This window comes from Agelaius tricolor, unplaced genomic scaffold (genome assembly GCF_023055355.1).
Source record: "Agelaius tricolor isolate 1412-34295 unplaced genomic scaffold, bAgeTri1.0.p SCAF_1, whole genome shotgun sequence".
NCBI classification, from domain to species: Eukaryota; Metazoa; Chordata; class Aves; order Passeriformes; family Icteridae; genus Agelaius; species Agelaius tricolor.
This window is the reverse complement of record NW_027269261.1, coordinates 94,772,699-94,784,984: the sequence shown is the minus strand read 5'-3', so window position 1 is coordinate 94,784,984 and position 12,286 is coordinate 94,772,699. Positions and strand designations below refer to the sequence as shown.

Genomic DNA, 12,286 nt, shown 5'->3' with positions numbered 1-12,286 from the left:
CCACAAATGCTTCTTCCCCAATGTTTCTACTACTTGTCATTTTCACTTTGCCTCTTTGCCTCCAGAAATGCTTTAGACTGATCTGGATTTTCATGTGAAAGTGCTTACTTCTGACAATATCTGGTCCTTTCTGACCAAGAGAACACAGTAACAGCATTTTCAAGTCAGAAAGCACTTGGAGTGCTCTCCTGATGGACTGCAGAGTGGCTTTTTGCAGGCAGGGGCAACGAAGAGTGGAAATCAGCTTCTCCAAATGGAGTTGTCCCTGCTCTACACAGCCCTGCTGGAGATTGAAGACCAGGCCAGCTTCCTCAAATGCTTTAGCAGGGAATATGGTGTAAACATCTAGACATTTAGTTGAGATCCCTTTTATCACATGGAGACTTGGCACATTAGTCAAGGCATTTTCTTCGTCCTCTTCATGCAGAAAAGGCAGAACTTTGTTGGCTGCTGCATGGCCATATGAAGGTTAATTGCAAGAGACTTCCCCTCTTGATTTCTATATCCTGTGTTTTATTAATTGGAGAAGTGAGAAATGCCTCTTAAATAAAACTGAGGATTACTAGGAAAAAAGTGCAGCTATGAGGCTGCAAACAGCTGCTCCCACAATGGCAACTACTGTTGAACTGTCATGTGTCTCACAGCACCTGGAGCCAGCACCAGTCACACACATATCCCTTACCGTGGAACGTAGGAAACACAAGGTTGGCAAGTGTGTGTTCAACTTCAAACCTCAGTGCCCAGCAGAGATTTGTATCAAAAGCATCATTTCAGTGTCTGAACCCAAGGCAAGAGACAGATAAAAGAAAGGCATGCTGCTTCTGTAATGAAAGACTGGAACAGCATGGGTTTAGGCACCTTTGGAGTTTACCTGCAGAGTCATGAAGAGGCTCCCAGGAGAAAACACCCGGAGGCAGGATTCACTGAGCCAGTTCCACAGGAATACAGATACAGGGTGAACAGAAAAGACAGCCTCTCCAACTAAAAATTTTAGATGCTCCATCCTCCCAGAGGCAGAGTGCAGTGACCAGGCACAGCAAGGGGGCAGAGAAGCAGGACAGCAAAATTCTCAGACATCTTCAGAGAGAGTCAAAACTTTACCACCACATCCCTGAGCATCTTTTAAAATCTAGGTTCAACCAGGACACACTCTGCCAGTCGCAGAAACGCTAAGCTCACACGGGACACTCTTCCTACCCTAAAACACTCTACCTGAATCTTGCAACAGACTTTACATATTTATATTTTCTGGCACTGAGCAACGTTTGCCCTACATTTCTTCTCTTTCACTGTGAACAAAGGCGTGCCCTCACTCTCCCTGTCCCCCTGTGTGAACGGTTTTCTGAAGCAGATGCTGCTGCTCCAGTAGCACGAGGCCTTTAACTACCAGGTACCTCAGCAGGGCTGGAGTCAGCCTCTTCTCCTCTGCCCCAGGTCACTCAGGGCAGCTTCCACACTGACAGTCTTCCCAAGAGCAAGCATGGCTGTCTAACTGCTTGCTTGCCCAGAAAGTTCAGAGCCTCAGCATAAACTTAGAAGGGTATTTTCCTGATGAATTACCTTCTCAGCAAAATCCTCACACCACAGCAGGGAGCTGGGAGTATTTGCTGCCCGTTGCTGAAGATGAAGGTATGTATACTCCAGCAACACCAGGAACAAAGCCCAACTCCTGAACCACCCCGCTCTCTCCAAGTCCCCTAACTTTGTAAAACTGACAGAAAACTCAACTCTCTGGAAATGCTGGAATACTCATTTGAAATCTCATTTTCCATTTTTCACACATGTAAGAAGCCCAGTGAGAAAGAATTTGGGGTAAACAAAATTCCTTCTAGGACATCAAAAAGTGACAAATGAGAATTGGTGAAGCATTGTTTAACACTTTTATGAGGGTACTTTCTAGAACCATAGTATATTAGTTCTCTTTTTACAGGTATGCAACTTCAAGGCAATTCTTTTGGACTTCTTCAAATTACTAAAATTGTTTATTTTCCACTGCTTCAATTTGTATCTTACAGACTTCCTCCTGCTGCCTATGACCAGTAGAAGCAGAAAGGGTCACACACTTCCTGTACTATCCAGTTATAAGTAAATCCTTATTACTTGAATAACTCTCTGAAGAATAGTAGGCAGATAAATCATGTAAGATTTTTCCAGTCTTTTAACAACCCTCATCTGGAATACATACACACAGCTTTAAAAGAACATTGATTACACTATCCACCAGGTGCTAAAGTAAGTTTTGTTTGCTTTTAAAGGAGCAAGAAAAATATTTGTGGAAAAAAACTAAACATTTTTTCTGACATTACATGAAAATAGTAATAATTATGCCTAACAGAACTGACTACGATGAAAGTAAAGCTGCCTGTTAAAAAACTGACAACCAATTGAAGCTTGTAATTTCAACCTTCATCAACTGCTTTCTTGAGTGACTCATCAAATCAGTGTTACCTAAAAAGTCAATACTGAGAAAGAGGGTAAACCAATAAAAACTCCTTTCAGTCACACAATTGCTACCACTCTTGAGAACACAGTCAAGCGTTTTATTGTTTATACTCATTTTCATTTACACATAAGAGGAACAATCAATGCAGTTCTATCACAGCAGGTGGACCATATCCTGAAACTCTGCTGAATACGCACAGACCTGTCTTAAGGTCCAATCGGGAGAAAAAAGAAAAAAAAAACAAAACAAAAGAAGAAAAACTAAAAAAAAACATTGGGGGTAAGTAGGGAGGCAAGAAATTTCACTAACATCAGTAAATTCATGATTCATGGGTATTTATTTTGCAGGTGAAATAGCTCTTCTGAAAGAGCAAACTGCTTCACTTCTTTACAAAATACACTAAATAATGTTAAGTACTTAGAGAATTCTAAATTTTGCAGTGGTTCATGCGGTAAGGGTGTGCAACCGACACAAAATGGAAAACATGGTTACAGCATCAAACTGCTACTCCTATTCCCAGCTGGTTTATGGAAAAGGTCATTGGACTTCTTGATTTCTGCTCTTATGGAGTAAAATCAAGAAGTATTTCCTTTTTAAAGGCAACTATGAGGACAGACTACAGATATGCAGTGCAGTTGAACAGGTCTACAACTCTTGTTTCTAGAGCATTTTCATTTACTATTGTTTTGAAATACAAATATAAAACTTTTGCACACTGTCACTTCTCACACATGTTCAGCTGAAGGAGTCATTTACAGAATTTACTGTGATGCTCCTATTTTAAATGTGAGTTTGTCTCCTCTTGGCCTCATGGGTGAAGGGAGCAACTCTTTCCACTGAAAGAAAGAAATTACAGGTGTGCAGAAGTACAACTATGCTACCAACACAGACAGAGACAACTGTGCTCTTGTGCACACCCCTACAACCGGTCGGAGAACAAATTAAGAAGTTAAGCCTGCAAAATAAATGGAGTTTACTCTCAAACTTTTTTTTCTTCATTCCAGATGAATTATAGACCTTGATTCGAGGCTGCCCTCTTTGTTTTTTTTTTGCAACTGATCTGCGTGCCTATTGGAACAGCATCTCTGCCAGAGTCATTACACTGAAACGCAGAGCTGAGCAGTTTGGTGGCAGAATGTATTGACGTTTTTGCAGCATCATGAGTCTGGCAACTGGGCTTGGGGAAGTTTCAAGCAGTGGGTCTTTACAATAGCAACTTGATTCTGCAGACAAAAAGCAAAAGATTGGCAGAATTATTAAAGTATCACAATAAAGGCATGTATGCATTCTGCAGAACGTGGCGCTGAGTTTACTGAGGAGCTGGCAGCCACTGCTGTCAAGAGGCGCGGAAAGGCAAAGCCCTTCCGCGTGTGAAGAGACACACGGAGGTGTCCAGGCTCCCGCGGAGGCTGAGGGACAGCTTTCCCCTCGGGACGCCTGCTCGCAGCCGGCTCCGCTCCCGCAGGAGCAGCCGGAGCCGTGAGGAGGGCAGAAAGAAGCAGGGCTGGACTTTGTCAGCAGCCTTCAAGTGGGGCCTATCCTAGCTCCCTTCCTCGCCAAAAAGCCCCGAAAACAAAGCCAAAAAACACCAACAAAACCCATCATGCCGCTGTTTGCGGGGCCGCACGGCCTCCCTTCCAAGGGGGCTGCACGCCCAGCGGCGCCCGCAGCTGCCGGCGGGGCCGGGGGGCGGCACCGGGGCGGGGACCGGCCCGGCCCGGCGCTCTCCGGGGAGCTCGGCTGCGGGCTCGGAAAGCGAGCGCCGTTTAGCACTAATTGGCCGAAACACGGGCATTAGCATACGAAATGGCGGCAGATTGGTTTAATAGGTGGAATAAAAAGCAGATTGCCGCGAGTCACTCCCTGCGATCTGGGCGGGGGGGGGGGCACACACGACGCGCGCACACACAGCTTGTGAAATGTCAGGAGCGCGCAGCATCCGCCGCTCGCGAAGGGTCTGAACACCGGCTCTTTGTGGGGTCGCACCCCCCTCCCGCCCCATTTCCAACCCCCGGCTCCCGTCGCGCCCCCACTCTCCGCGCAGGGCGGGGTGCGCGGACCTACCTGTGGCGCCGGGCGCGGGCGTGCATGGGGGCTGCCCCGGGGAGCACATCGCATTCAACATTTCAGCCTGTGCATCGGAAACGTATGAGTTTGTGGAAAGCTTGTTTGAAGTCTTCGTTAGACATAGTATAGATGACGGGGTTGATGAGGGAGTTGAGATATCCAAGCCACGTGAAAAAGTCAAAGATGGCCATGTGGAACCAGCAAGCGTCCTTGCAAATAGGCATCACCAAGCTGATGATGAAAAAGGGCAGCCAACACACGATGAAGGCTCCTAAAATAATCCCTAAAGTCTTTGTAGCTTTCCGCTCTCTAGCGGCCGTCAGCTTCTTTTTCTCCAGCAGGGCGTCCGAGACCTTCACCTTCACCTGGTTCATGTACACGGGGGAGCCCGTTTCGCTGGATCCCTCGGGAGCCTTGGAGTTTATGGACGTGACGGAAGAGGTCGACCCCGGGGAGTCTGTAATTAACTGTGCCCGCGTTAGTCTTTTACCTGCTTTCTTTGGAGTCTGCTTCAAAATCCGCGACCTGGCTTCCACGTAGATCCTCCCGTAGAGGGCTATGAGCAGCAGAGTGGGGAAGTAGAAGGCTCCTACTGTGGAGTACACGGTGTACAGGACGTGGTCCGTGTTCACCACACAGTTAGATACTTCCTCGGCCTTCGCCTGCCGCCAAAACAAAGGGGGCATGGAGATGCAGATGGAGAAGATCCATACCAGGGCGATCATGCCCGCTGCCCGTTTGGGAGTCCGTTTCGTGGAGTACTCGACGGCGTCGGTGATCGCCCAGTAGCGGTCCAGGGCGATGACACAGAGGTGCAGGATGGACGCCGTGCAACAGGTGATGTCCGAGGACAGCCAGATATCGCAGACGATCTGACCCAGCGTCCACCTGCCGGTCACAGTGTACATGGTGCTGATGGGCATGACAAGGATGGAGACGAGGAGGTCGGTGACGGCCAGCGAGGCGATCAAATAGTTGGCCGGCGTGTGGAGTTTCCTCGTCTGGTAGACCGTGGCGATGACAAAGGCGTTGGAAAGCACCGTGGCCAGGGTGACCAGCGCCAGGACGACGGCGAGCACGATCTTCCCGGAGAGAGGGGTGGCATCTTGGTAAATCACTTCCTCGGCGCTACAGTTTCGGTAAGAGTCGTTGGCGGAGCCCAATTGCGCCCGGCAGGGGCCGGCCGGCTCCATCCCTCCGCGGCCGCCGCCCCCGCAGACGGCGGGGCTCGGCGCGGCACGGCGGGGCCGCTACCCCGGCAGGACCCCGTCGGCGCCGGGGGAGGGCTGCAGCATCGCCGCGCCAGCACCACCTCCCCGCCCGCCTGCCCGCCCTTCCGGGAGCTCCGAGCGGGCTCCGCGGAGCCTTACTCCCCACGGACGGGGGAGCAGGGCAAACCGGGGGCCAGGCGCGCCCGCTCGCCCCGGCAGCTCATCGCCCCGCCGCCTGCCCGCGGAGCGCGGCGAGCCCCGGACATGGGGCTCCCGCCCCGGCCGCCCCTAAGCGCAGCCCCGCCGCCCGCGGCTCCACTCCGTGTCTCGACGGGCGCGGTGGCAGCGGAGCCGCATGCCCGCGGGCGGCGGCCTCGCCCCCCGGGCTGCGGGCGCGACGGCGGGGGCTGCGGGGGCTGCGCGGGCAGCGGAGCCGCCCCGCCGGGCCGTGCCTTCACACGCAGCCCGCCGCAGCAAGTTTGCAGCCGCCGCCACGGGTGCGGGAGGAGAAAGAGGAGGGTCCGCGGGAGACAGGGGGAGAGACCACCTCCCATTGCGCCCCGCCGCGGGCCATGCTGTCGAGGCCCGGCCTCCGCCCAGCACCGGCAGCCGCGGGCAGGGGCCGGTGTGAGTGAGCGGCGAGCAGCCGCCGCCCCTTATATAGCGGGCGGCGCGGCTCCGCCGGCACCGAGCAACCGGTACCGCTCTCGGGCGGGCTGCCCGCCCGCCTGCCCGCGGAGGAGGAGCCGCCGCCGCCTCCCTTGGCCCTCCCTCCGGCACCCACCAGCCGCCCGACGGGGTGGGGGGGAGGTTCGGGCCGCTCCGGCCCCGCGCACCGCCCCACCGCCGGCCCCCCCCTGCCCCTGCAGGCGTCGGGAGGAGCCCGAGCTCGTCCCCCGCCCAGGCGGGGAGCAGCCCCTCCTCTTCCAGCCCGACGAGGGATGCCACGGCACGGGCGGATGCAGGTGCTCCTTGGTCCTGCCGTTGTTCCCACCCTATCTTCCCATCCTATCATCCAATCTTCCCACCGTGCCCGCTACGCCGTGGGGCTGGGCGATGCCAGGCTCCCCAGGGAGCCCCGCGGGGCTACACCCCGGTGTACTGCCCGCCACCACGTCCCTCGGCGGCGTTACAAGCGCCGCTCGGTGCCGGAGCCGGCCGTGCGGGACAGGGGCGCAGCCGGAGCGGGCCGGCACCGCGGGACCGCCCGCCCTGCCCGCCGGGAGAGGGGCTGCGCAGCGCGGCGAGCCCCGCTGCAGCAGAGGTGTATCCCCCCCGGATCACATCGCCTGCTTTACACTTCTAGTAATCCCGTATCTTCTGTGCTCAGGCTTTCGTACCCATTTTTCTCCTTCCTTTTATATTTTTTTCCTTTATTTTTCTGGTGCGCTCGGAGGGGCACGCCCGCGGCTGAGCAGCCTTGATGTGCCCCACAGGCTCCTCCATTGCTCGGCAGGCGGGGACAGGAGCAGCGGGAGCACACGTTTGTCCAGGTCCCGCAGCTCCTGCCGGCGTTTGTTCTTAGCAGCCGCAGGAAAGTTTTGCACACAAAGGGAGTGCGAGCTTGCTTTTTGCGGGGTCAGGATAATTCCAAGCTTGATGAAATGCCTGTGCTCCAGCCCGACTAAATCTCCCGAAGATACCACGACAAATTAAGTTAAGAGGAGACAAGCGTTTTCAGTCTGCAAGCATGTTTGTGCACATCTTCACGTGCTGCTACATGCCTAAGTTCCCTGTTAACTCTCAGCAGTTCCCTCTTGGACATCTCCTCATGGCTGTTTTCCTCTGTGGTGAAAAATCAGTCAGTTTCCCTGTTGCCCCGTGCTTTCTGGGCTATGCTCAGCACCACACAGGGGCAGGCACTGCAGTGTTCTGCCTGGGACATCGAGCTCATGGATAGGGTGAGAATCCACTGCGCCCTGCTCTTCAGCAAGAGGGACTGGCTCACCCGAGAGGATGCAGATCAAGGAAGTACCACAAGAGGAGGCTGGAGAGGATCCATTGTGGCCCAGAGGGGCTAGGAAGCTCTGGGAAGAGAAGCATTGTACTGAAGAAGAGCCAGGGCTGCACAACAGTGTGGGAAAGTCAGAGCCCCGCAGGGACAGCCCCTTCCTCCCTGCTTCGGCACAGGAGGAGATGCCCTGATCTTGAGATGTGCTAAAACCCACAGGTCTCCTGAGACCAAAAAAAAAAAAAAAAAAAAAAAAAAAAAAAAAAAGTGGTGGTGCTTGAGATTTTGTAAAATCTGTTCCAGATCTTTAGTTAGACTTTCAAGAAATGAGGTGGGGGAAGACTGGATTAAAGAAAGTGTGGCAGTCAAGGTTTGCCTACGTTCACTGAACTGACAGGAAGATAAAATGTCAATGAGCCCTTCTGTTTTCCCAAAAGTGCATGGGGATAGGGTTTGGTCTGTTTCCATGTTTTTATTTTGTGGTGCCTCCTTGTGTTCAAGCAGGCAGCACCTCCTTTTGGCGCCTGGTAATTGGTTGGAAGCTCTAGACTTTACTGCATTAAAAATAATAATATAGAGCTGTCTGCATTCTTCTGATCTCTTTGATAGGCAGAGATTTTATAATCCTGGCTTCTAATACAGTGTGATATTGCTTTCACTTCTGCTCAGCATTTCTGGCTTAATTTAGTTGTGCTTAAGTTGGCAAATGCCCTCAAGCCTGTGTAGCTCAACATTCTTCCCAAATAGGGCTACATATCTGAGAGGAATTTAAATTTAAAACACCAATAATAACAAGAGGAAAACCTAGCCCTTCATTCAATTTTGGAACAGCTTGCCTCTTGTGCAAAGGCTCTTCTGATAAAATTATAAAATCTCCAAGGGCAATGTTCTAGCCCTAGCCACAGCCATCAGCCATGGTGTGTAGTGTAGACAAGTATTATGTGAATGGGTAATGAGTTCTGGCCACCCAACTAATGTCACTGTTTATTCTCATTCTAAAATATTTGTGTTCTGTGCACAGCTTTTGCTGTTGCCCTTCTCCATTAATTCTGGGTCATTATTCATCAGTAATCATTGTTCATTGCTTCCCTCTTTGTCTTGCCAAGAAGATTATTTTTTTCCTCCCTTATTTGTTTTCTTCCATTGTGCTCGCTGGTTTCTCACTCATTTCTGTAGCACTGCTCCAAGTGGTCAGCAAAATGTTCACCCAGTGTGACAGGTCTGGCTGTGGTGACTGACCTCAGCTCACCTGACTTCCTTTAAGGACCACCTGGTCTTCCTGGGCAGGCTCAGTAAGCATTCCCCACGCTTCTCTCTGAGGCTTCAGCCTTGGGTTATGAAGAGCTGCAGCAAGATAGTAAAGCCATCTTCCTAGCAGTGGTCCTTGTCATGGTGCTGCATGTCACTGCTGGAGGGGCATGCAGAAAACATGTCCCCACCTAGGCTCTGGAACTGCTGCTTTCCTCAGGCTGTGCATGCTGCTTCCAAGGATTTGTTTCACAACAAGGGGTGCTCAGGTTGTAGAAGACTGCTCTTCCTCTCTGCTCTGCCAGGCTGCACGTAGCCCCCTAGCCCCCTGTCACAACTGGACTCCCGAGGGCCAAGGCTTGATGAAAGCACCAGATTCTACCTGGATCATCAATAAGTGCTGGAGTCCTGGAGTGCCAGTGAGACACGTCTTGTGTATCATATGTATTGTCACATGAACGATCATATCTCACTGCTGGGCTGTCGCCCAGGAGCTTGCATTTCATTGTTTATTTTCTCCTCTCCTAACTGGATCTGAAAAGATGCTTATGAGAAGAGATCTTATTTCCTGAAGCTTTTGGCTTCTGTGCAGAGGCAGGCATAAAATTAATTTCTTTCTGCTGGCATAAGACTGTTAATACTTCTTATATCCAGATTCTGATGTACTAAAATACCCAAATATAGAAACTGAATGAAAACTGAGCCTATTATTGGTTTATTGCTTCACAGACTGCCCATGTATGGCGTAAATATCTTATAAATAAATTAGAGAGAGAAGACAGACACATAGAAAGAAACCTAAGTACAGAAAAGAAAAGGCCTCATTGTACAGTCAGATCTGTCCTGGCCACAGATAATGTCGTGTGGGTTTTGGCTCTTGCATCTTAGGTATGTTTGAACATGGGCTCAGTGCACAATATAAACTTCACCTCTGCTCTTGACTCAGCTGCTAAGTTGTGTGTAATGGCATCTGTAGCCTCCTGAACTCTGATGAGATTCATACTCATATTTTAAATAATGAAATTCTGAGTCCTTCTGTTAGCAAAGATAACCTTGGCTGTGTAAATCAACACAGTGGTATTTTGTTGAGTTTGCCAACAGGCAAATAACACTAATGTCTGTGTGAAGTTTCTCAGTGTTAACTTTGAAATACAGCTAAGGCCATTTAAATGCCATCACTTTTAAGTCACTAGTCAAAATAAAATCACCCAGCTTGAGTTACTAAAATTTAATTATATGGAACAGCTGGGCCTAGTTTTGATTTTTACTCTAAGGACCCAGACAAAGAAATAAGCACATGGGCTCAGAAGGCACAAATACACACTGAGTTTCTCAACTCGTACTGGTCAGGCACAGTTGCTGAAAAATGCACTCAGATGCCCTCCAAATATCATTCAATTACCCTAAGTAGGCAACTGAGGTCAAGCAAAAACATCCCCTCCAGTCCTCCCTTACAATGTTTCTAGCAGTTATTCTTCATTCATTGCACTGATCCTCACACATTTCAGTTCATGGAGGTAGAAGCTGAAGTTGGTGTCTGTTCCTCATTCATCTACAAGGAATTTGATTTTTAACAATGTTCCTGGAGATGCTCCACAGGAAACCACTTCAATCCTGCCCTGTCTCCTCTCCTTGCACACTGGCCATAATTCTCCTGCTTTGTCACAATCAGAAGAATTGACTGCTTGTGTGAAAAGAGCTGTGGTATCAGTCTGAGGCTGCTGGAGCCTCTAATTCACACTAAAATCAGTGCAAAAGCCTGTTTTGGTGCCAGAGAATCTGGCTCAATGATCATCCCTCCAGTTCAAGCTGTCTCCAGTTATATACCTGAAGGGATTTTAACCTACCTGCTGTACTATGGGCGGATTATAACCTGCTATAAAATTCATTCATATCCATTGGGGAATGATCTGTGGAAAATAGCCATGACAGTATGACATAAAGGTACAGCTGTCTAGGAATAAAAGCCAATGGCATAACCTTTAGCACCTGTTCAGCATTGAGGGAAAGTACAATGCATTTAGGCTTTGTAGGGATTCAGACGAAAAAAGGTCTAATTTTCTCATCTGCTCAGATCTGGCAGAAGATAAATTCTCCACTTTCAGATATGGACCTGTATCAGTTTTAAAGCATTGTCCCACTTCAGTATGTTCCAGTTTTTCTGTCTGATTTAGGGAATGGAATCTCTAAAGGTCTCCTTTCAGGATCCAGAGTTGATTTCAAAGGGGTCCCAAATATCAAGTTTTCAGAAATGCAACACTGCTTTTTTTGTTAAAAATATAAGTCTGCAGACATTTTAAAGCAACAAGCTACTAATGCATAAAGCTTCATGGAAACTTGTGCAATGCAGTGAACCACTGCAAAGTAAAACTGCTGAAAATTAAGAATCAAATCTTTTCCTTGTGAAATTATCATGTCAGCATTGATTTAAGGAGAGCTACAAAAATTCCTTCCTATTAGAGATCTGCTTCTTCTGCATGGCTCATTAATATTTATCTAGGAAAGAAGGTAACATATGCTAAGCCCACTGCCACTATTTATAAGCATGCTCTAGTCTTTGTTCCCGGAGGTAATCAGAAGCTAGGAGCTTTTGCTGGCATGCAGATTTGGGCTGCTAATTTAATAAAATGCATCAACCATTAATTTGAGTCCTTTTAGGATGTTTACTAGCTGACAGTTTCTTTTGCAGTATGAGACTTAATTGCAAAATTTAGTTGTCTGTTCTGCTTAGCAAGAGGCTGACGGAGAGATGCCTCTTAGAACCTGCTGAAATTCAGGAACAGAAGCAGTTTTGAAGGCCATGAAGGTCTTGTAGGCTTACTTGCATCAGCAGATTAGTGTAGCAGGACTAAAGCAGTAGTGAATGATCGTAGCATCATCCAAATATCAGAGCTTTGCAAGGTCAAGAGGCCCTTTGAGAAATCCAGGGTACAGACAGTTGTTCTCAGCAGCACTTTGCAAGGTAGAGCACAGTGGAAGATCTCATTCTGGTCACAAGGGACAGTTTCTGTAAACCACTTAAATCCGATATAATCTGATCTTGGAGAGAGGCTGTTATGAAACTGATGGTCGAAATGTTGCAAAGTGTGAAATCTATGAGTGAATCTACTAAAAAAAGTTGAGTCAGCAAAGGCCATCAGTATCCACCAGTGCTCTATGGGTAGCTCTTTAGGGAAGAAAACAAAGGCCCAGAAGAGGTAGGTAAATAAAATTGTGTCACTTGAGGCTTCTTCCAAATAAAAGATATTCATGCATCCCACTGCTTGGAAGCAGAATGTGTCTCATCTGGCCTTTCTCAAAGTAACCAAGCAGAACTACAGAACCAGATCAGCAGCCTAGATCAGCATTGTCCCAACTGTACATCTT

General features: G+C 49.2%; 1 protein-coding gene across 1 annotated transcript; it reads right to left on the bottom strand.

Annotated features, from left to right (window-relative positions):
- Positions 1–2,519: 2,519 nt before the first annotated feature.
- Positions 2,520–6,330, bottom strand: HTR1B (5-hydroxytryptamine receptor 1B). Its single transcript, XM_071444446.1, has 2 exons — positions 4,508–6,330; positions 2,520–3,666 (listed from the first exon to the last, which is right to left on the bottom strand). The coding sequence occupies exon 1, from the start codon at positions 5,701–5,703 to the stop codon at positions 4,570–4,572; it is 1,134 nt and encodes a 377-aa protein (XP_071300547.1). The 5' UTR covers positions 5,704–6,330; the 3' UTR covers positions 2,520–3,666; positions 4,508–4,569.
- Positions 6,331–12,286: the final 5,956 nt, after the last annotated feature.

Bases quoted from the DNA above. Each gene is read 5' to 3' on its own strand.
- HTR1B (XM_071444446.1), bottom strand. From the start codon at position 5,703: ATGGAGCCGGCCGGCCCCTGCCGGGCGCAATTGGGCTCCGCCAACGAC.